Here is a 25,196-nt window from a genome sequence, read left to right as displayed (position 1 = left end):
TGAACACGAGAACAGATAGAGCACATCGGGAAATGATAAATGTGACCAGAGTAATAACAAAATTTCTTTAGTTCGGTATTCACAGAAATGAAATCCTAAATGTGTTCGCTCTTCTCTGTTTCTAACTTTATTTGTTCCTTGACCCTTTCCAGATCTTACAGTCTAGTGCCTATTGATGATCCTTGCAAAATTATTTAGCATTTTTATTGAAAATTTGCAGATTTTTTTATCAGTTCATATTGCTACTTACTGCATGGGTGTTAGTATTTTAGAACGAGTCACTATACTTAGAAATATCTTTTGGAGTTTGAAAAAGAGGTCGCACATTTATTGACCACATATACAGCGAACTGAGACCAAATTGATGTGGTTGCAGTAGCTAAGAAACTGCGAGAAGTGACAACGCGCCAAAATTTATTAACATTCGATGCCAAAAACTGCATTCCGTACAATTAACTCATGGTAGTAACTAAAAAGGAGCGTCCAGGTATACTTACTATCCATTTCCGTGGTTTCAGTCTTAGGCGAAACTTGTATCCTGTCGACCACATCAGGCGCAGGGGGTATCCAGGGTCTAGTTCAGAGAAGATGTTCAGTTCGCAAACACATTTCTTAGGCGTGTGAGAGAGGACTGCCCATACAAGCTGAGACTCTTACCTCTCGTCCGGACTGGGCATCTTGCTCCCTGCAAGCCAAACCGCAGCTACATTCAAACCTCCGGGGCGAGGAGCACCTACGTAGTAACCGCCACAGCTCTGGTCGCGTTCGCGTTACGAAAGTATCACCAAGTGAGCTAGATAGCATCATCGGAATTTGCTTTTCTCTAAGGCATTGCACCGTCAACAAGTAGGCCGAAACAAGCTCGAAAATTATTTCATCATTGAAGCATTTGAAGCATTTGTCATATCCCTTTTTTATTGACTTTTAGTACAACGTTTCATTTTTGCTCGGGAAAGTGACGGTACTTTAGTTGCTAAGGTTTCCAATTGCATATGAATAGACTAATTCATGTGTGTTCTGAGATTACTGTTTTAAGTATTTTTCGCGTCGCTCCAACTTCCAGAAAACATGTATGCGTGCCATGCGTGCGCCAGCTGAGATAAATATGACTAATGTAATTTAGAGCACACGGCTACGGAGTGATATGCAGTGTTAGCATTCTTTGATGGTCTCATCCGATGAGACTGAATTAGTACGTGCTGCATTTCTGCCTTGATAAAATATTTGTCAAAATAAAATTTCCAATTACAAGTTCAACTCACAACGACAAGGTGGATAAGCTTTGAAGAAGCGGGCAGCGATGACACACATTTTTGTCCGCGTCTTCAAAGCGCATCTACATCGTCGTCATGCAGGACTGAGCAGCCAACCAAGCGCGCTGACAAACTTCAATTCACACTTACAGCTACATTGCTTCTGCTGCTTGCCTTAATAGTAACCTTAAAAGGAAGTGTAGAAACTACCGAAACAAGCAATCGACAACAAAACGAATATAATGAATTTCTTTTTCTGCTGCTCGAGAAGCAACAAAAACGCGCTATCACAACAGCGTTTACCTATTAAAAGTATGGGAGATATTTATGTAAGCACAAGTCGCAGACGTCGTAATTGATGGAGACCACAGGCTATAGTGGCAGCGATCATCGCTGCAGTTTTGTTTACTCATCATTAGCATTTTCTTATACAAGGCTAAGGTGATGGCATAAAGCTTATAATTTTCGTAGAGAGTAGGGTAGCTACCCTACCCTGAGAGTAGGGTAGCAAACCGTACGAGCATCCGATTGACCTCCCTGCCTTTCGTGCCTTTCTGTATTGTCGTCGTCCAAGAAGGCTACTTTCACTTAAATTCCCGCTTTTTCACAAGGATGCGTACTAACCATTTGCAATCGTTAGCTGCTCATGCCCATAGCCTTTCACGATGGTGTCACATCCCAAAAAGGCAAATATCATCACGTCATCACTCCAATCGCTTAAACCTACCCGTACGTCCATACATAGGAGGCATTAGTTATACCAGACAATTCCGTCCGCTACATTGGTGAATGACGAACCGCGAGACAACATCGTACGTAGAAGTGCAGTACTGAATGATTTTCGTAGGTCCATATAACCAAAACTGTGGCGTCATTTATACTACAGTAGACAACGGGACGCGTGGTATTTTCACCGTTAGCGTCTTTGTGGAAGCTGTGCCTGCTCCAAAGACGCACGGCTGCCACCACCACGAAGGCAAGTAGCGCGAAGCCCAGCACCAGCGCCATGAGCACGGCGAGCACGGGGCTGAACTTGATCTGCCACGATGCATCTGCAAAACGATAGTGGATAAAAACATGTGGTCACTTTTTTTAAGTGATATGCCCCGTAGCAACTAAGGTTCCTATAGCTCTGTTCGGAAATTTCTGGTCATTCTTATGCAGACGAATGCGCCATTCGCCTAGTCTGGTAGCATGAGCATATTTCTGCAAGGTACACAGTGAGGCTATACACATGCGGCCATATTCATCACACGCTTGTTTGCCAAATTATTTCCTGAAGGGGAGTGTTAACCCACTAGACGCACAGCAATTGTGCGCCCCGCAACAAAACAATCGTCAGCCTATGTGTAAAGCATGAGGAGTTGAAACGTACACTGGCTAAGAAACAACTGCATTCTTCAAATGAACATGCGATTTTCACGTTTGTCACTACGCAGAACTCATGCGTATCACTCTCTTCAATCATTTCTCGCATATTTTGATTATTTTTGACACGAAGTGGCTTTGTCCAGCTCCACTCAGAACTCGACTTTCCATCACGGAAATGACGGTGTCGTTAAACTAGCGCGTTAATTTTCTGGCATCTGTTGATGCATTGCGCTCCTGCTAGTATGGAACTTCTAAATATTGCAGCAGAAATAAACGGGGACACATGCAAGGCGCATGAACCTCTACCCCCCCCCCCCCCCGCAAACACACATACACATACATACGGCACGTAAGCGCGCCATGCCTTTTAATTCACGGGCAGTCTCTACTGGGAGTTTCTTAATATACATTGCTGTTTCCTTCACTTTTTGTTATCTCCTAGCTAAGGACTGCCTGTGAGACCAGAGAACCTCATACCTTATTACGCAAGATGGTTGGTATAGTTGGTAAAGACCCAAGAACGCACTTTGCGTTGTGCGCAGCGGAACATTGGGTTAAAGGGGCCCTGCAACACTCCTTGAGCATGGTCAGAAAATGCTGCCGAACGGTAGCCGAGGCTCCCGATCGTGAGCCAAGTATTATAGCACAGCAAGCGGCCTGAATTTCGCAATTAGTTCTCAAAGTAAGCTAGAAATCGCTCGATTATCTTTCGACAAATGATGCCGTAAACCCAAATGAACACGCCATAAACCCAAAGTCCACGGCCATTGGCTGATTAGAGCATCGTGAGCTGCATAGCTACCGCGGCAGCCGAGGGATAGTGCGACGTGCCCGCGCGCTCGTCGGAACGAGAGATGAGAGAAAGTAGTTACAGCGTGCTTCAAATCCTTGCAACTCCGCTCGTACATGGCGAATTCTAAAAATGTTTGCTGCAGTCAAGTCGTGGGGCAATAAACTGTTTTAATGAAGTCGTTAGAAGATTACTTGGAAAAGTGTTGCAGGGCCTCTTTAGAAACGCACATAGAAAAAAGTTTCAGTGCACATCAATTTCAATAGGTCGCTTTGTATCTTCTGTCACGCTTCTCTTCCGTGGCATGACCGATTACTGTTAAGGAAGGATCAACCATTATGACACACTCTAAAAAAAGGGCCCTTTGAAAAACAATCTTCGAATACGTGGCTTTGGATCGCACCGACGAAAAGGCTGATATTTCTTCCACCCAAATTCATTTCAATTTTACATTAAAGGAAACAACAATTTATGTCCCCTACGCTTTCTCTGGCCTAATTGTCAATTGGTTTCATCTGGTTTTGTCTAACGCGTCACTGGTGACGAACAAGAAACGGCGCTTTCATGATAACGGTGACAAGGGCAGAAAACGACCCCGAAGACCAAGTCAAGGTCAAAGATGCGCCAGCAAGTTCAACACTGTGCTCTTCTAGAAAGAAAGCTTCTCTGCAATGGTCATTTCCGGCACGCCGGGTCTCCCCTGTGTCTTCTCTGGACCCAAATAAAGTTTGCATCATCATCATCATGGACCTTATTATTGCGAACACAAAGCGGACGGTGTATCAGTGCATGCGGGCTTTCGTTTTTTGTTTGTCCTCTAGCAGCAGGCCGGAGAACATACCTGCCAACCTAGGCCAATTATTTCTCTAAATGTCTTCCCTCTTTCACAGCTACGGTCTCACAGTGGACAAATATAACGCTAATGATTCAAGTGGTGCGAAGACAGCTCAATTGGGCTTCGCGCAGTCTTACCAGGTCCTTGGTGCAGCAGGCTCTCTGCTGCAGCCGGCAACGTGGACGCCGTGAGTAGCACTGGCGGACTGCGGCCCTTTCCGTTGGCGGCGTACACCACCAGTACGAATTCGCTGCCCGATGGGAGGTCCGACACCTGCGAAGCCAAAAATCCCCCGCGTTATTACTCAGCGGAGGTCCTTCTGTCGTCAGTCGACAGTAGTGGCAAGGATGCTGCGCTAGCTCAATTATCTGTTGACGGCACCTTCTTCAGTATACAAATTGGTAAAACATGTATTTTTCACTGGCACGCATCATACGTATTCCTAACAAAATTATGTTATTGCCGTTAACTGCAGTCAAGTCACTGACGATTCCTCGTGACACCATGTGTATGCATCAAGGCCAGTAACAGCGGTTAACAAAGTTTTATTATACGATTGCTAAGATATTACTAAGAGCCATAAACAAGATAGGGGGAAAAGAAGTCTTGTAGAGATGAAAAGTCGCAGGACAGGGAAAAGTAACGTTGCCTTTTCTACGGTTTTTCAGGTTTTCCGTGTATTTATAGTTAGTCAGTCAAGCGCAGCTTGACCCACAGTCGGTTACAACCGAAGAGTAAAAGAGGCCTCGCCCTCAGAACTTTCATGTTTATTTCATGTTTCATTGCAGTTTCTTTTCATGTTCATCGACAAGTTACAGGCGAGTGTCATTAATCTGTACAAGAGAATTGCGCTAGTGATTTAGACTGTAACGTTAAGCATTTTTGCGCTGCTAATGCAGATACTACGTATATTAATAATGAAACGTTCCTCGTCCGGCCCTACTTAAGATACTATATAGGTCTCTTCGAGCAGTCGCATCAGAAAGATTGCCGAAATCTGCCAGGAAGTTAGAGTTATTTGACCGAAATCCAGCGACACCAACAAGTGTGCATATGAGGAGTACCACCTACCTCAAATCCGCGAAAGCTGCCTGACGTCACAGAAATGAACAAATGGGATTTGATGAGGCATCTATGTAAACTCGGTCTGGGTGGGACAGTGACAGTTGTGGGCGGAGTTTAATTTATTCGTAGCTTGTGACCAACTATAGAACATGCAAATAAAATTAAAGAGTAGACAAAAGCTTCGCTCCATTTGAGGATTCCTGCAGATTCCTCGGCTAGTCACCATACCGGAGTACGTGCATCGTCCGCATTTTGATACGGGCACGTATTCTTAGCAATTTGCAAGTATCCCCTTGAGCCAAAAATATCACTATAATTGTGAACTATTCGCATAAGTGCTCTGTATTGTTCACAACGTTTCCTAACTATTTTATTATAGAAAATTGAATGTGAATTCTACTTGTACAGTACTCACTGATCGAAACGGGACAATTTAGGGGCAAGTAACGCGCATACTTTCGTTTCCACAGACTTCAGTTCGGGTCATATCGGCGCAATTTCGGCTCGAACGCGTAGGTCGGAGCCAACATTATCTTCACAGATCGGATTCGCAGCGATATCACATGGTTATCTCGAGCAATTGCGCATACCAGTCGTTATACAGTAAACTCTCACTTGTGCGAACGTAGGTTTAACGAATATTTCAGAATAACGAACTTTTAGAAAATCCCCGGCGATTTTCTTATGCGTTCTATGCAAAAAGCTTTCAGTTAAACGAATTTCAGAATAGTGAATTTTTCAGTTGAACGAACTTGATCCGCGGACCCAGGCTCATTTTTTAAATCAATTCAACGAAGTTTTGTGCACTGCAGCACTGGCATAGCCGATGCGAGCCGCCACTTAATCGCCCATCTATGGGCGGCGGCGCGACATCGCTTGTGCATGCGGCGCCGCCGAGGCAAAGCGGCCTTGCGGGTGACGAAAACGAGCCACGTGCGCATCAGTTCGCCCCTTCTTTTTGTGTCTGTCTCATCGGCATCATCGGTATTGTGCGGCCATCTTCATTTCGGGAAACAACAGCGCATTTCACGCGCCGTGCGCTCTTGTAACATCAACCAGAAGAAGAAGAGCGCGACGAGGAAGTTGTAACGGCTGAGGCAGGTTCAAATCCTGTAACTCTAGCCGAGGCGGTAGAGTATGTTAGAAAGTTGCGAGACTTCGTGTCTTAGCAAAAAGCTGTGCCAGAGGCAGTGCACAGAAATGTAGACTCTCTGGAAAGCTTTGTCTCTTCTTGCGCTTTAAGGGCACCAGTCGAAATGAAAATTACAGATTTCTTTTAAAAATAAATTGCATTTCACACTTTTGACTCTAATGTCTGCTGTGCCTAATGTTGTTCCATATTCTAGTGAATATTCAGTTTAGTGAACTTTCAGTTAAGTGAACTATTTCCTTGGGTCCCTTGAAGTTCACTCAATTGAGAGTTCACTGTACTACAAAAATTGAGGTCTCGTTTGAATTTGTGAGTACTGTACTTTGTTTTTTATCTCCCTCGCCCCGTTGAACGACTGCCATATTGGCCAATTCCCTATAGTAGTGATTGCTGTAAGCTACTGCGACCGAATGTACCTACTAAAGAAAGCGTGAACAGTTAAGGCCGCCAAAGTAGACAAAAAAGCAAGGCGAGCGTAGAAACGAAACTTTGCTGACTGAATTCAGCCGTCGAACCCGCGTGTTCTAAATCCCGGCTTTAGGGCTCATGCACATCGTTATCCTGTTCAAAGCAACGGAAGAAACCGCAACTGCGTTCGAAAGCACGTAGGATCTCTTATTTACGTCAGGTTTGTTTTTTACGGAGGCTTAGAACTCTGACAGTAGGAAAAGACAGCCTTCATGGCGCCCGACGTGTTCTTCGGAAACTTGCTGCTTAAAAATAATGAATGAATATATCACAGAGGTTGTGGCTTCGCAAAGAAAGAATTGGAATTTTCTTCGCGTTCGTTTCCCTGAAAGCAGCATAGAGAGTAAAGGGGTAAACTAGATCAATAATAGCCTCCCTTAATCCGGCCTTGATTAGTCCTACTTTACTGTGCGCCTGCCAAGTTTCTCAGCCCTTAGAATTTCCACTTAAGTTACTCCCTGCCAGGTGTGTTTACGGTGTTGTGTATTTGCAGTGACAGAATCGACAAGCATCTCGAACAGAAGTTTTAATGCGTCTTATACGGCCAGTTGGTCGAAAAATTCCGCGCGAAGCCAGAAACCCGCCCAGAACAGCAAACGTTTGGCCGGGTTGGTACTCGTATATAGGGCCGTGCGAATATTCGAATCTTTCGAATAACGATTTGAATAGAGCTCTATTTGATTCCGTTCTCGAAATCGAATAGGGCATATTCGAAATATCTAATATTTTGTGAATATTTTTTGAATTATCAGCAACGAAGAAAAATGCTCGAAGGAACGGTGACGTTGGAACAGGGAAGGGTACCTTTTCTTGCGTTCATCATCGATGCATGCAGAGGCATGCAGCCCATGTACTTACGGGACTATCTACGCTATATTGATCAGAGGATGAAGGCGTTTTTGCCTAAAACTCCAGTGTCGCCGAAGCGACAGTGCATAAATCTGCTATCTTCACCATGAAACCCATGATGATGTTAACTCGTGAAAATTGGTCAATATTCATGTGTCCGTTTTGTTTAAAAGCTTTTGACCACCTTGAATACTGTAGTCACTGCTATATTTGATCCTACAATTACAAAATATTGCGAAGGCTCTAATTGCTGCTTTATACGAGCTTGCTTGAGTTTAATAATCGTTGTAATTTTGTAGATTGAAAGTAATCGTAATGCTCCTATCTTAAAGCTTGTGAATAGTTGTTCCAAATAAAATGTTGCGAAATTCTTGGGCTGTTTAGAAAAGTGTTACCTTAACATCGCAGGCCTACTCTGAAAATGGTTGACTTACTATTCGAAAGCTATCCGAACAGTATTCGATTCGTATTCGGTTCGCTTTTTAAAACTGTGACTATTCGCACACCCACTTATATTAGATGGACAACTGAAGAGCGCGACTTCTAGCGAGACGAACTGTCATTGAAAAAAAACAACACATACAGGTGCACGTTTGTCCACCTATATGTGTTTGTGTTTTTCAATGAAAAGTTTTACTTGAGAGTCATCGCTAGTCTTTGTCTTCATGTCTTTTATAAATTGCGTTAGAAGTTGGGCTGTTTAGTTGCTCATTATGCTAATTGCCTATGGGTCCAAACTTCGACCTACCAAGGGAGGCAGTCAAGATACAAAAGAAGAGACGCGTATGTATAAAAAGGTAGTGGAACATTAAACATAGATATGTGCACACATAATCTTTAACCATAATTTCACAACAGCGCAAGCCACCTCCGATTGCTTCTAAAGCTAGCATATCTTGAACAGTTTCAGTGCAGGGATGTACCTATCATTATTATCATCATCATTTTCGAAAACGATGACTAGCTTCTTCAAGTATCTCTTAAGTAAGTGCCCGATTTATGACCGTGTGGCGCGCTTCTCAAGCGAACAATATTATATTGACGACATTCGATGTAGTTGCTTTCGTACACAACGCTTTCGACGCTTGGCATGAGGAGAGCGATACAAATATCACAGTGCGAGAAGTGTTAAAATGGAGATAAAATGTATCATTGGTAACAAGAAAACAAATGGATCCATTATGTAAATTTCTCGTTCGTAAGTAGGCTATAGGCTAGGTATACTGTACGGACGTTTCAATGCAAATTGAAGTGAAGGTCACATCTCATACATGCTAGTTCTAGCGGCATAAGGATATGAGAAATGTTCAGAGCGTGAAATAGTCAAAACAGCTACATCTACATTCTAACATAAACATCAGAGCAGTAAAATCACTCTAAAGAAAGGCGAAACAATGCGAAAAATTGCGCGCGTCCTAAAGTGGTGTTGGTAACGTGAGAAAAGAAAGCTTTCCCGATCGCTTATGCGGACAGTGTTGTCTGATTTTGAAGTGCGGCGATGTTTTCCTCTAAACCTCCCGACATTCCCTTTCTTCAGCTAGGCATCTCACCATAACTGCGAGCTGTACCTCAAGATTTCCTGAAAATATTTCCCTGTGACCTTGTTAGCAAACGTGATTGTTGCGTTGATACTTGAACATACTGTATTTGTTTTAGCGTCAATTTAGCGCTCCTCGAGTATACATTGCCCGCGCTGCGTACGCTGTGTTTCAGAGGCATGGACTTCCACGTGAGGACACTGCCTTGGGAACGTTGAGCTCAGGAGGTGCTAAACGAGAATTGCCAACCAAATTCAGAGACCACTACAAAAGTACGTTTTAATCAATACGAGAGAAGTACATCTTATCAACTATTGAACTGTATCGCATACCATGAAAAGAAGTCGATATGCCAAGCTTAGAGTAGGCGTACGCATTGCGCGGGCTGTGCAAGAAGATGGAAGTTTGAGATGCAAGTAGGCGCATTTCAGCAACATAAGAAGCACGCGGTGTGCCAGTCGTCCACTGTCATGCAGGACAAAATGTTCCAGATGAGCGCTCCCGAACAAAGACCACACAAAACAGCTTTATTAGCTGTTTCCCTGAGGTCTACGGTCCTGTTTATTCGACATTAACAGCACCGCCTGCTATGGCGTTTATCGGAGAACGTGGTTGCCTTACGCTCGCCTCTGTCTCGTTTCCCCCCCCCCCCCCTCTCTTCTTATCCCGACACTTCCTCTACGCATGGAAGGTCGCTAACTGCAACCACCTCTGGTTAACGTCATTACCTTTCCATTTGTTCCCTCAGCGGCCCGTGAAACCAAAGCACATCATATCAGAAATTATTGCATGGCACTTTCAGCGGGATGGCAATGGGGCAAACAGACGCTGCCACGCCGTGCCACATAAACGCAAACATGAAGGCCCACGGAGCGTTCCGTACATTATAACATTGCAATCGCCACTACGCGTACGTTTAACCAGCCTCTGGTTTATTCACTTTAGGTAATATTATCATCGGTCTCAATTCTAGGCGTTAACGCAGCCAGGTCTACATCCAGATGAGAGGAGCCGAGGCCGCCGCTCGAGGCTACCAGATAGGTCAACAGCTAAGAAATGCTGAGAAAAACGCCAGGTCGCAAGTGAGCTGAGGCTCATTGTATTAAGCCAAATGAGACATCAGGTGGAACTTGCTTGCCGGGCAGTAAAATGCAATATTATGTAATTATCGACGAGTGGGTAGTGTGCGACAACGTAAATTGTTACAATGCTCCTTCACCGTACTCAAGCAAACACGGCTGCCTAAAGGGCCTCTCATGAGTTGTTTTTTAAACGTGTTCTATACACGACCTGACTCAACTTTTGAATCTCATTGATAACGCGGATAAGATGTCTCTTTTAGAAACTACCGGATTTTTAAGATTGCCTGTGACAGATGGCACGTTTCTCGTTCTTGAGATCGATAACTCCAGGCGATTAAAATTTCGTGAAGGCAAAAAAAGTCGGTTAAAAGTTGGATAATGTCGGATACTGTAAGCTAACAAACGGCTAACTATGGTTAGTTTTTGCATATAATGTCAACTAGCTTTGGCTAAGACTAATGTCAGTTTGTGTTGTCCAATGTTGGCTAACGTCACGCATATAGCGTTGGGTAATATTATATATTGGTGCAATATGTTGTTTTATTACGTGATGCACCTACGAATCATGCTTGTGACCTTCCCAGTAATTAAATAGAACTAACGCACAAGACAGCCAAGGAATATGGGGGATGTTATTTTTGCAGTAATTATGATGTAAAATGTGGAGAAAGTAAAGTGGACGAAAGTAAAGTTTACTTTCTTCACATTTTACATCATAATTACTACAAAAGTTATCTTTTCGTCCACTTTACTTTCTTCACACCTTACATAATAATTACTAAAAAAAATAACATCCCTTATACTTTCCTTGGCTTTCTTCTCTCTTAGTTATAATTAATGTTGTGTCTAGCAAACAAATACGAGCGCTTAAAATTGCCCTTCCTTCGTTAATTTCTCAGTAAGGTGTTCGTGCTACAATTTTTCTTTTTGTCAGATGACACAGCTTACAATACAAACGTGACCGTGACGGAAGGTCAGTAAGTTGCCCCTGTTATTGTACTGAACACATCGACAACGTAAAAGCTATCCGTCGACATCCAATCAACTGAAGGCAGATGACCTTACCGGTACATTTCGCTTCTATATCTCTGCTGTTGAGCAACTGCTATACACTATAAGAAAAAAAAAAGACGGTGCTTAGAGAGTACGTGTTTTCTTGGTGAACCCTGACTTACCACATATAGAACTCTTTTTTACAAGAAATGTTAACTTTCTCTGACGAGTGATGGCTCCCAGCACTCTACGAAGAGAGTACAATGATCACCAAAAGAGAATTAACGTGTCTCTTTAAAGATAGTTACATACATGGCCATTCAGGATTCACCAAAAAGAGTGAAATGACTCTTTTTCTTCTTTAGAGTGTAGAAGCCTGCGTGAAAACGCTGTCGTCTCGAAAGTATTGTTGACTTTAGCGGACAGCAAGGTCAAAATATAAGACAAACGCCGTCGAATACTCAGCACGTCGACGACACATTTCGACCGCTGAACAAACAACGAAAGATTGAATGAGTTGTTTAGGTTGGCCGCGTATTTTCGTGGCAACTGCGGTTCCGCTTTTATTTGTCCTTCTATTACCCTACAAGAAATGTTCAGCTGAAAGGCAAAAGAGAAGTCATATATCGAATGACTACAAAACAGAGTGCACCGAAGTGACGCCTGTTTTACTTTCTGTGCGCTAATACGTAAAAACAACGAGGCGTGCGTGGTGTTTCGAGTGAGTGGTAGCATGGCTTGAGACTCGCCTCAAAATATGGCATGGGTGAGGTCACGTTTCCACGAAATCGACCACCGCTGTCATGGATCTCGAGGACGAAATGTTGAGGAAGGCCGCCGTGGTGGCCCTCAATACAACGGACCTGAAAAAAAAAGAAAATAGAGCGCCAACTGAATATCGCATCGCCGGGGGTGTTTGGCTGGCATGACAACAGCACCTCATCGCAATGAAAGGCACAGTGTTTGTCCTTTGACAGAATGATGTATATGTGGAAGAAAAGCTGCAAAAGAAAAAGAAAATACGGGATGTATATGCCCACTGCGGCGGTTCTTTTGGCAGTTTCATTGATCCACGGTGTATACAACCACCACAGCCATTCCATTTAGGTGCATTGAAGCGCACAAGCAGGTATGCCTTTAAAAGTATGGCTTAACTCGAATGTAGGAATGGAACCTCAACAAGCAGCACTCAAGAAAAGCAATCATGTCTATACATGCGATAATGAAGAATGTGCAAGATGATGAGCAACAACAGAGTTAAACCAAAAACGTACAACGATTTATAGTATAAGAGATTAATAGTAAGAGCACTAGTTAGTATAGTGGTCATAATAGTAGCAGCAGTGGTGAACAGTGGTAGTCGAGTATTGGTAGTAATAAGTGGCAGGAGTAGTAGCTGTCGCAGTCGAGCCAGTAGTAGTAGCAGAGGCAGTAACGGACGTTGTGGTATTAGCAGTTCTTGTTTTAGTGGCGCTCATTACGGGGATAGGGCAGAAGTTGATTCTTTAGTAAATATTTTGCTGTCTCTCTGTAACCGGACCTTTGCTTCAGCTTTACCATTCACCTCCACCAGAAACATTACGGGTCTTGCGTCATAGTTTGCAGCAATCGTGGTAGTAGCTCGTTGCGGTGGAAGTTTGAGGTAGATGGTCGTATCGACGCCGTAATGGCCGGTCTTATGCACCGCACCAAGCTCAATCTCGAGCACCCTTTGCCACTTTAGAGACACATATCTTGATTGCATGCTGTCATCAAAGTTACTGGCACGCGCTTTCAACGGCAAGTGAATGATGCTGCCTGTAAAACACTTTGAGTGCGGTAACGCATTTGCATTCGGCAGTGCACGTGGAGGTCACCTTCATTTGCGTTGCCATGGTTACTCAAAAAAAAAAAAATTATAGCTACGTCTTTTTAGAATCTGGAGAGTGCTGCGCTTCACTACACAGATACAACTGTTACGGCAGGATGGCTGGAGAAATCACGGTGATAAACGCAGCTGGTATATGTGCGCGGTCGGCTGCTGTGCCAGTGGACGTTTGCATAAGCACTAATAACTGCTATGGTCTGCTATTTCGAGCGTTTCATCGAACAGAACGGTTCGGATACCCTTCATTCTCATATCAGCGCATACACTTACACTCAATACTTATACTAACATGAGTGAACGTTATTTCTCCAATAGCACTTAAGACGTGCTCAGCCATAATACCATTGACGGTATCTTGAGCAAGCTCACGTATTGTTGTCGCATGATTAAACAACTGTGGCTCCAGCAATCCCTCCACAGTGTTTCAAGGAAGATCCAGTGGTAATATTCATACGGGTACTTTTCGTAGTGAGGAACTGTATTTCAGCATTGGGGAGATAAATTACCTCGACCAAGCAAATAAGCAAATGTGCTCCAAAAATGTCTGCGTTAAAGTAAGCTTCCGAATCAATGTACGTCCAGAGATCTGGGTTGTGCACCACGTCATATATATATATATATATATATAAAGAATCACGCGGACCCCGATATAATACGGAATGAAGAAAGAAACTACGACTTTCGTTGGCTCGGCACTTTATTTTCACTAACGTTTCGTCTGGTGGACCAGACTTTGTCAAGATATTGAAAATTTGAAACTTTCACAAAGTCTGGTCCACCAGACGAAACGTTAGTGAAAATATACAGTGCCGAACCAACGAAAGTCGTAGTTTCTTTCTTAATTCCTTACATATATATATATATGACGAGTCCGAGCACTTTGTCGCAAAAGAGTGCCATAATTATACTGAAAAAAAAAACACTACCTAAAATAAGCGGGGAGCCACTGTAATATTAGGAATAAATGCCTAAAATAGGGAACACCCGCATTATTCTGGGTTAGCGTAGAATGAAGCACCTGCATTGAACACAGCGCCGACAAGTTGTCATTTCCTCCCAATAGAAAAAAGCATGCTTTAATGTTTAAACGATAAAGACCAAATTAACACACCCGCACTAGTGTGCCTAGTGAACGATAGTTTTCGTTGTCTGGAGGTGTGATGACATGCACAATGGTGTCGCTGCTTCCTGAATAACTAAGCGACTATCCTTCTTTAATGACAACATTAAATACCTGCATATGTGCTATTCTTAAGCAACAGTGTTCTGATATGCATAAGTTTTCTGCATATTATTTGCTATGCAACAAACTTACTATCTCATTTATAGTCAGTGAAAAAAAAAACCTGTATGCGAAAGTCAGTACTTCTACTATTCATATACAAAATATTTGAAAACTATTCGATTTGAACTCTGCTATGATTATTCGAATTCACTGAGAAATTGAAAATTTGATATTCGCACCCCCCTACTAAATATCCGCCATAACACCAACCTGAAAGGCCTCTTCGGTCTGGTTTGCGAGTGCGCATAGACCCGGAGGCTCGGGTGGTCCGGCCGGCACGACGCTGAACAGGCAGGGTCTTCGCTGTGGTCCCACGGAGTTGCGTGCCTCGCAGCTCAGAGCCCCGTAGTCGGCCTCTGAGCGAGCGATGAAGGTCGCCACCGAACGAGTGGCGCCCTGCGACCAAGTTATTAAAGTGTTTCTGCATAAGGAGCTTGGCGAGCCCATCGGTCTCAACACAATGGTATTAGGTTGCAACAGGGACGGAAGCGGGATGTTTCAGAGAGTGGGGAGGAGGGGGCGGTAGTCCAAGACGGGAATAGACGTTATTTATGCAGCCATAGTTGCAAACACGGTTCAGCGTCAGCGTTGTGGCATGGCCGCTGCGGGAGCAAACGCGTTAGATCGAGTGAACGCCACGCATCAATTGACAATAAAGAAAGCATAAACAAAGCACGAGTGCACATTCAAGATGGCGCTTCACAGGCCTGCTACATGCATAGTGGTGAGGTTTGACAATCTACAACGCCAATGGCCAACGCAACGGCGCTGTCTTCATGAGCATCAAGGCAGAGGAGCACATCCTGGAACCGCTGAGCCGCGTGAGACCCTGTTTTGTTGCGGTCATACTTTTCGCTACTTGACACGGTTTCCTGATCTAAATATTCCGTAAAGCAAATTCACGACACGGTTTACACTCACAATGGTGCACCAGCGGTAACCGCACCATTGATATTACCTAATCTGTCAGTTGCCTATTTGCTGACACCCTGTACGCAAACCAGGGTGTCGGAACAAAATGTTTGTCGTTTTAGATGCGAAGTATCTTAAGGCGGAGCTCAATCCGGTGGTGGTGGTGTGCGGCGTGACCACCCTTACTGCGCATGCGCAAACCCTCTCCACACACCTACTCTCCACTCACCATCTCCCCTTCCCCCTCTCCCCATCCCCTCTCCACTTCCCCTCTCCACTTTCCCTCTTCCCCTTCCCCTCTCACCTTCCTCTTTCCCATTTCCCTCTCCCCTTCCCCTCTCCACTTTCCCTCTCTCTCCCTCTCTCCCATACCCCTCTCCACTTTCCCTCTCCCCTCCCCCTTTCCACTCTTCCTCTGAAACGCGGGCTAAACATGCCGAAATTCTCTCCTGCGCAACGCCGCAGTGAGCTCGAGCGCATGCGCGTCCCCTCCCCTTCTCTCTCCTCTCCTACGCTGCCCCCCTCTCGCCCGCCTGTCGACCGCGTTCCCCGCTCGCCCTGTGAGAATTAACGGCCAGGCTAGATGGAAGATACGACGCGCGTAGCGTCCCTCTTCGCGTTCCACGACGCGAGGTCGGTAGCATGCCCAACGATCGCCAAGGGAACGCGATCGTGCAAGTGCTCCGGCTTCGCATCGCCTCATGGTCCCCTTTAGCAGGAGATGGTGTAATTTTTCGGTTTTTCGCTCCACCGAAAGAAAGTTCCGTTCCGTTTCTGTTCCGGAACGAAAAAAATTGTTCTGTAAGGGTTCGTAACCGTTTTTATTTTTGTGCGAAAATTGGAACGTAAGTAACAATAAAGCATTGGATTTGCGGTAAACTTGCGCTCCTGTTAAGAACGTGGGACAGGGGTAAAACACGTTCTTCTCGCGTTCTTCAGGGAAGCGCAAGTAAGTGTACCACAAATTCCTACAGACTAGCGCAAACTAGTGCCCTTCCAAGTTATTTTACTTAACTTTCTCAAAACGAATTACGAATTTGCTAAGCAGGTTCTATGTTTTGTGTCAAGTGAGTGAGCGTTATCTCAGAAGCAGCTCATCATCGAGGGCGTACTTTCCGATATGCGAGACCGCTGTTCTGATAAAACAAACGTCAGCGTCGAGAATACCCTCTCCACGCTAGAGTGTGACTGGTACACGAAAGTCCACTTGCGTTAATATAAACAGCTTTGGTTGCCACTCTTTTCATTTTTCGCAAAATTTCCACACATCTTTACTTTGGAATTCCTGCAAGAGATAAGCTCTAACACTATACAATGAGATATGCATTACTGCTCACGTTGCATGACTTCGGTTGTTCCAGATCGCCAAGTTTTCCCGCGAACCAAAAAGCGATAAAAAATATTTCGGTTTCACTCCGGAACAAAATAATAGATAACGTTTCGGTTACGTTTTCGTTCCGGTCAAAAATATCGTTTTCTGTTTTTCATTTTAGGTTTTCGTTCCGTTTCAACATACTGACGCAAACACATTATGAACGCTTCTGTATATCGACGGAATGGGTACCGCGTATTTTTACGCTTTCAGACACGACGAAAATAGCGCCACTTCCTCGTGTATTCTCGTATTTAACTTTACTTTTCGCATAGTTTTGAAATCTCTCGAACATCTCCCATTACGCCGTTCCGAGCTGCAGCGCCGTCGCACAATCTAGCGCGAGAATCGCACAAGCCGATCTTTCCGACCAAGAGTCATGTTCCACATGCTTCGGACCTCAACTAACTTGATTTAAAATCAACAAAACGCAAGAGAGATTAGGTGCCTGCGCTCTTAAAGGGCCCCTCACCAGGTTTGACAATTTTGAGCTAACGAGAGTAGTGCATGCACTGGGCGTTCACGATCACGTGTGCCAAAACTTGCAACGCTACGCACCGCGGAAATGAGTCAAATTTCAAGGTGAATGCTGCTTGCCCTTCCTCTCGCGGGCGCGCGCTTTAGAGAATGAGGGGATGACGTACATGAAAAAATGGCCCTACGTAGATGGTAGTGCTGTGACGTCGCTCCTCTACGTAGACGACTGTGCTCTGACGTCTCCAACAGTAGCACGTGACGCTGCGATAATTATTTGACACGACATGTGTAGTTTGTGTAATTTTTTGCTTGAATAGTATAATAAAACTTGAGAGAAATAATGAAACACACAAAGGGAATTTGTGTGTCTTTTTCGTATTTTTTTCGTGAATTTCAGCGAGATGCGGGGCTCATGTGCCTCCCTTTCCCATGCGTTCGTGTCCCCGCGGTTAGCGCATCGAGCAGACGCCAGCCCTGGAAACGAAAGTAATGTTCTGGCGCGTTCGAGCACTCATTACGCTCGTTTTATTCTACCGCGTCCAAGTAAATGTTAATGCGGCAGTGGCTCATGATACCGCCACTCTCGTGCCCGTACAAATGTCTCAACTTTCATGCCCGTCCCGCAGAAACAGGCAGTACACCACAGAGAACGCCGAAAAAACGCCCATGGCCGCTACATAAAAAAAAAGGTAGCGGCCGTGGAACGCCGCTCGCGTGCTCGGGCTTGCTCGGGCACGTCATGCGCACGTGACGATGCATGCGCATGACGTGTTCATGCGTATGTGTCAAGTGAAGAGGGCAGGGAAGGGATTTGGCTTGCTAAGGCTACACGGGGCGAGTGGCAAGGGTTTGAAACTCGCCTCCTCGCATCATGGTTTCGCGCCGCTACCAATTATTGTTTTTCTCAGCTCGTAATGAACCGATTTGAAAAATTCTTGCGGCATACTGCTCTTCATTCGGCACACAACAACTTCCAGCGTCTAACTAAAATTTGCTATGTGGCCTGGTGAGGGGCCCTTTAAAGAAATGACGCTACTTAAGTTATCTTTCAGTGGATTTGCCATTTCTGTTGTGTTGTATCGATATACGTGCGCGTCAGCTACCCAAGTCAATTAGAAAAAAATATATATATGTAACGAGCTAATATGCTAGGAAATACGCTACTGTACAAGAGTGGAAACCCTCAGAGTGCAGTTTCAGGAGCGCACGTCCTTGCATATATTATAGCCATCAGTATGGGGGTACGTTTCTTTCGTCCCAGACAGATAACCAATATTTCGTTGTTGTGGCTGTGGTTTAATAACTTCGAAGCAATGGGGAACTCGGCCATTAAAAGCCATCGTACATTACGCAAGAACGGCAGCTCGAAATGAAGCCGAAAGAAAAAGTTACGAACAGAATATACAAAATATCTTTCATATTCGATAAACAAAGCTCAGAAACAGAACACTTTTTATTACAATACCACGTACTAAAATCACAACACAAGCTTACATATGTATCCCCAACGTACAGAGCACCACATGAAATTCTAAAAGCGTTTGTACCTTGGCACCCGAGATTGTCAGTACAAAATAACAATGCACTCTAAAACTGCTATCGGGAATAGTGCCGCTGAGCCAGACCTCGGTAGGTCACACTAAAGAAGGCTGACATGAATCGCTAAGTGATGACTAGAGACCGGATTTAAGGCAAACGTCTATTTTGTTCCTTGAGCTCCTACCGTGCCACTTTGGTAAATGAGCATGACTTAGAGTCTAAGAAGGGTTTTTGTAGTGTTTCTATAGTGTCCATAAACTCCTATTTCAGGCGTTTGTGCCTAAACGCCTCTAAGTGCCTATAATTGCTTATTTTCAAAATCGATGGCTATATTAACACTATTTGTCCTCAAATTTCGCTTTCGAGTTCAGTTTGAGACCGTTATTTATGTTACCGGGCAACATTGACTGTGAAACTGCATGGAGTTCAACTTAGTCCTCTAGTTGAACCAACTTCCGGAAGAAACCGCTCGCAGCAGTAAAATGGGACGTGCCGGCGAGCATACGCCGCCGCGCTGACATGCCGCGAGCGGTTGGCGAATGCGAAACCGCAGGGAGCCGTCAGAGGAGAGTGAAGAGCAAGAAAGAAAGAAAAAGAGGGATGTGCACGTGGCTCTTGTTTAGTTTGTAACTTACTTTTTAAGGTGTGCACAGCCACGGGGGAAATTGGCTCTACGGAAGTCGACCCCACCACTAGGAAGAATAGCTCCCTTCTGGTCTATTAGAGATCTTGGCTCTTTGCTCCTGCTCTGCCTTTCTCAGTCATGCCGAAAAGAAAGACACGCAGAAATGTGTTGATTAGACAGTGGACACTTGACTTACCATGCCACAGAATAAGCGGAAAGACACCGTGGTCTGCAAACCGTGCGGAACAAAGGACAATTGCACGGCTATGTTCAACTGTTGGCGCCTGTGTACCACCTTAAACAATACATTTTGAGCTGTTATGGTCTTGATGCAATAACAACTGTGATGGTCGCGATCTGCCGTGTGTCGTAGATGGAAAAATTATCATCATCATGAACCGGAAAGCTCTCAATCACTTCCCCAGAATCCGAAGGCGAGCGCCCTAACCACTCGGCTATCCAGGCCTGCCAGGAGAGCATAGCATAGCCTTGTATAGTATAGTAAAGAAAGGGGTTGGGGAATGCAAGTGTGGATGAGGACAGATGTGAGGTGAGGAGGAGGGAAAGAAGGGGAGAACGAGTACATAGAGGCAGCAAAAGAAAAAAAAATAGAAACGAAGGGGAGAAACAGAGAAAGAGAGAGAAGGCGAGGGAACGACGACAGAGCAAGAGAGAACGAAAGATTTGGAAAAAGAACAGATAAAAAAAGGGAAGAGAGAAAAAGATAGAAAGACAGAGAAAGAAATAGAAAACGACAGAAAAAAAGATAGAAAAAGATAGAAAAAGAAGAGAGCAAGCATAGCCGTGTTTAGTATACTATAGCGGGTGGGAAAAAGACAGAGGGGAGGGTAAAAGCCTAGCCAAGCTAGGTTTCCACCAGCTCTGCTATGACCCAGCCTTGCCCGTCTTAGTGCAAGCTGCGCAAACTTTTTTTTTTGTTTTCTGTCGTACATAGAGGTCGCGCACGTCTTCCGTCGAAATTATTTGCATTTATGTAAAAATTTATTGTGTCTATACTTACGATATTGGAGGCCTAAAACATTTCCTTGCCTGCCTATTTCTGGCGCGTAAAACACGTTTTTTTAGTGCTTAAAAATCCGGCCTCTAATGATGACAGTGCAGTTCCATTAGCAGCAGCACTGCTAGTATTCGCGCATAAAAAACGGCATTTTTTATCGGTGCTACAATGTGCTGCTATTGGCAAGCGATCAGTGTGAGCCTATAACCTTAAGGAAAAGGAAAGTGACGTTCACATCTGATTCAGAAAACAAGATTAGCTTGACTATCTTTGGTGTTCCAGACGCAACAGTCATGGTTCAATATGACTTTGTTTAAAACAAGACGCATTCTATCGCAGTCTTCACAGTTTGCGAGAACTGAAGAGGCTTTTGTTGCTGCTCACATAATGCTTCTGAGTATTCTCGCGAGATGCTTAGATTCGTGTTTTTCACCTTAAATCTTCGGTTCAGAACAAGTTCATCTTCCTTTTGAGAGAAAAATATGTCTATGATAGGCAGCTTCATCGATGAAAAAGGGCCCACAGGACGTGCTCTCGAAATCAACGTCACAGCAATTCCAAGTTCTACAGCGAACCTGTATATGACTCCTTGCTACATATTAATCGAGTAAGCCAACAGAAAACTCGCAGAAAAATGAATAAAAGAAAATAAATTTCTCTGGCCGGACGCATTTGAAGCCGGGCCCCACGATACGAAGACTAATGTCCTCACCGCTGCGCTACACGTCCATGGTTGGAGAAAATAAATACATCTGAACTATATGAAGAAAACGTACAGGAAATAAATGAATAAGCCAACATAGGTTTCCCGGCGGGCTGGGTTTCAACCCGGACCCCCACGCTTTTCTCTTTTCACTCGACTGTATTGATGTCATCCATTTTTAATACGACACCAAGACAACTTTGATCGAAATGAATATTAGTTACCATGCTGATAGTAGTTACCTGCATGCTGTGCGGTATCGCTGTCTCCATGGAATGATTCAGATGCCAGTGGAAGGTGACTTCGGGAGGATCCGCGTCCACGTCGCATGTCACCTATGCAACATCAAAATGTCAATAAACATAAACCCCTTCAAGATAATTGACTGTTCACCATTTGGGAAACTGAAAGCATACTATTATTCAGAACAGCAATTTTCGCTTGTCCTCTTAAGAAAGCCACGGAAGCAGTCTCTCAAGAAGTCTTTTTTTATAAATAACCAGGATTAAAATCTCTTCACAACAGCTGTCTTCTGCCATGAATGCGCTTTCATTGAAAGCGATACCACCCGCTTAAACAAAAAAGCTAGATACGTTGAAGTTCTAAGCATGCACTGTCCCTGAGGCGCAGCCGATTTATATTCAAAGTTACAGTGAGTGCAGTTAATGCGTATGCACTTACCATGCTTTTGTATATCTCCTTTGAAAGAAGCAATGTCGCATCAAGCATACGTGCCTCCCGTAATTTGTTTTACAAGCTCCAACATTCTGTCCAAGTAGACAGGTTAGCCAGCCTGCCTGAGAAATAGCTAACCTTCCTGTCCTTCCGTCTATTTCTTCATTTCCTCCTTCCATCCAAGTAGGCAATAAAATCATGCCTTTTCTGGTACAGATATTATACGAAAGTCGCGATTATTAAATCTTTTAGGAGGGCCCAGTTGAGCTAGACTTACTGACCAGCGAATGCGCTATTTCGAGAATAGGTTTTGTTAACGCTGTCCTTAAGTGCGTTCCTAAATATTATGCTGTAGTGAAAAGTGCGTCCTATACTTATTTTATAGTGCTTTAAGTTTGTTAAAGCGAGATAGGTGTGTAGGAGACAAATGCGGATAGCCTTGAACGACTATTTCAGCGAATCAAGGTACCATTTCTTGGTAGTAGTAACAGCTGTATCAGCGGTAGTAGTAGTACTGGCAGTAGCAGCGGTAGCAGTTGAATAAACTATTTGTCCAGCGATTATTGCTACTGGTGCCCCAGGCTAATAGTGTTAATGGTAGTGGCAGTGGTAGCGGTAACAATACTAGTAGTAAGATCTGATAAGAAATTCATTATGTTCATGTATAGATTAGGATGAAGCCTGCGTGCTGCAAAGCAACAGCGCCGCAGCTCACCTGCAACGGCTCGTGTCTGGCTGCGCCGTAGATCAGTTTCTGGGACTCGTGGCACACGGGAGCGAACTGGACGCGGAGAAAAAGCGGCTCACTGCGCGACTGGCCAAGGCTGTTTGCCGCCACGCAGTGGTAGTGGCCGCGAGCACCGCGGCCCACCTGAGGAGAGAGGAATGGTGACCCTTATGAGCGTATGCTGAAATTTAAGAAGTATTCGTAACAGAACGTTAAGAACGGGATACAGGTCAGAGACAGAGAATAAGGGAGGACGACCGTTTGTCTCTGCCCTGTCTCTCGCTCCTAAGTATACGTTATTACTCAGAAAATTTGCCTTTTTACTGCAACAAATAGCGTTTGCTTGAGGGTGACTCAGAGACAATGCTTCAATTTAATTTAAGTGCGGAGCCTTTTCGGGGCCCGGGCTGTCGTCTCATGTCGTCGCTTGGCGTCACGCTCAAAGTATCAGAAAAGGTCAAAAGAGGACGCTACAGGTCAAGTCAATACCAAAATAGGTCAAAAGAGGGCGCCACTACCTCACAAGTGAGGGAGCGGTTCCAATTCTTCTGTTGCGTGAACCTTTTAAGAGCGGAGCTCTTTAAGCTTTTCGTTGCGCCGGGTAAAGCGATCAGAAACTATCATCATTATGAATGAGCACGCGCTCTCTTTATCTCCTTCTTCCTCTCAGTTCTTTTGCATGGTACGTACAATAAAGATGTGCGCTTAGTGCACGGCACTCAAGCCTTATTTGAATTCATGAGAGATATAGTCTGCTCCCATCGCTTGCCAGCACCACATCTCTTTTCTTAGTGCGAAAAAAAAGTTATATACATACTGCAGGCGCATTTTTGCCATTGACGTAACCAAGAGCCTCCTCCGAATGAAGTCCAAGGGTGATAAGATCGCTTCGCGCGTCATATGTTGCATGCGCCAAATGAAGGCGTGCGAGGAGAGTCGACGATTGCAAAGGGAGAGGAAACGCGCCGGCGCGTTTCCACTCCCTTTGCATGCTCTGTCATAAAAGGGATCAGTAGGCGGCTCATATCTTTATACGCGCTGTGTCCGCACTGCTCGATTCACGATGAAGGGATAGACAGCATGGAGGTCGCTTCGCTCGCTGCGGCGCCCTGACGTCCGCATTTTAACGCGACGACCTTAAAGAGCTCGTTTCGCAGAAATTCCGGTGTCGGCGGCGTCTTTGGCTGTGAGCGAAAAAGCAGCGTTGGCCGCGAGCGAAAATTCGAGGTACGTGCAAACAAAGACAGGAGTCGGAGGGCACTTGCACTTTGGCTTTCCTTGCGGCACAGTTTAGGTCTCCACCGAGAAGCGAAGGCAGGCTAGCGATTGGGAAGGTGATAGCGTGTGAGTGCGTGTGTGTGCGGCTATCGCTGTCGCGTTCAACTCTTAAAGGCAAAGCTTAAGGGTCCCCCAGTTTTCGTTCAGTTACGCCTGGTCGCACGCTAAAGGAGTTATCTGTTAGCCTTATTGTAGAATACTCCAATTTGTTGATCTTACATTGCTTCACCCTTGAGGGCACAGTGTGACCGTTATTTTTCTTTGACTAAGGAAGGGTGCCTAACACGAACACATATGCGCAATATTACTAGTTCGGAACATTACGTTGTTAGATGAATTAAATTAGGGCGTCAAAATATTGACAGCATGACGATATTGTTGACATCATTACAAGATGAAAAATGCGCGAGAAATAATTTGATAATATTTGTTGTTCTATATGCTGCACAGCACTCTGAAATATAATGCAATATATTTGGCAGTAGAGCATCATTGAGCGTCGAGAAAGAAAAGAGAAAGCAAGGGCACGAGCTACGAGTATTCGCGGAGGAGGGCATGGCGTTCCAGACCGGAAGTCTCTGTAGAAAATGACATAACCCACAATCCCTTGCGAGAGTCTATTTGTCTCTTGTGTTCACCTACTGGAGAAGCCTTATAAAAAAGGCTCGACGACACAGGAATAAAAATAAGGTACAAGGGACAGCAGCTCTACATCCACGTTATTTCTATGTTGCATAGTTTTATTTTCTTGCGCCGCGCTTTTCATGCTGTGCAATAGAGGCACTCTCTGCTGTGCGACATCACAAGGCAGCTTCTTTTCGTTCGTCACGTGTGAGCTGCGGAAGTGAATACAGCATAAAGCATCCTACCGGGATAGAATATTTCATGAGCACACGAGGAAGTCGGCTAATATTCATGAGCGCAGAAAAACTGCACCGTGTTTTGAAAATGTAATGTCTGGAAGCTCTGCCCAGACAAGGCGGCAGCTTACGGAAGACAAGTTCACGCAACAAATATTTAAACCAGCCAAAAGGTGAACGATGATGAATGCCGAAATGTGGTGATCGTCTACCTCGCTACAATGCAGCGGATGCCAGTACACCTACACTCAAAGAAATAAAAGGGAGTTCTTTGACTGGTTTTTGTGAGTCTTGACATGCGACGTATACGACTCTCTTTAAAGAGACACGTGAACTTTCTTTGGAGATCGTTACTCTCTTCAGAGAGTCGTAGCACCCAAAATAGAGTTAACGCTTCTCTTTAAAGGGAGTCATATACGTGGCATGTCAGGTGTCACTGTAAAGAGCAATACATACTCATTTTT

General features: G+C 44.6%; 1 protein-coding gene across 1 annotated transcript in view; it reads right to left on the bottom strand.

The window, feature by feature from the left end:
- LOC119394424 (nephrin) overlaps window positions 1–25,196 on the bottom strand; it is a 186,884-nt gene that overhangs the window by 9,027 nt on the left and 152,661 nt on the right. The window contains exons 6-13 of the mRNA XM_049416082.1: window positions 22,583–22,738; window positions 21,435–21,527; window positions 14,757–14,942; window positions 12,144–12,257; window positions 4,387–4,522; window positions 2,168–2,305; window positions 658–733; window positions 498–574 (exon numbers count right to left, since the gene is read on the bottom strand). Of these exons, the coding sequence (XP_049272039.1) occupies window positions 498–574; window positions 658–733; window positions 2,168–2,305; window positions 4,387–4,522; window positions 12,144–12,257; window positions 14,757–14,942; window positions 21,435–21,527; window positions 22,583–22,738 (976 nt within the window). The remainder of the gene's footprint in view (window positions 1–497; window positions 575–657; window positions 734–2,167; window positions 2,306–4,386; window positions 4,523–12,143; window positions 12,258–14,756; window positions 14,943–21,434; window positions 21,528–22,582; window positions 22,739–25,196) is intronic.

Source organism: Rhipicephalus sanguineus, chromosome 5 (genome assembly GCF_013339695.2).
Source record: "Rhipicephalus sanguineus isolate Rsan-2018 chromosome 5, BIME_Rsan_1.4, whole genome shotgun sequence".
NCBI lineage: Eukaryota > Metazoa > Arthropoda > Arachnida > Ixodida > Ixodidae > Rhipicephalus > Rhipicephalus sanguineus.
This window is presented reverse-complemented; position numbering and strand designations above follow the sequence as displayed.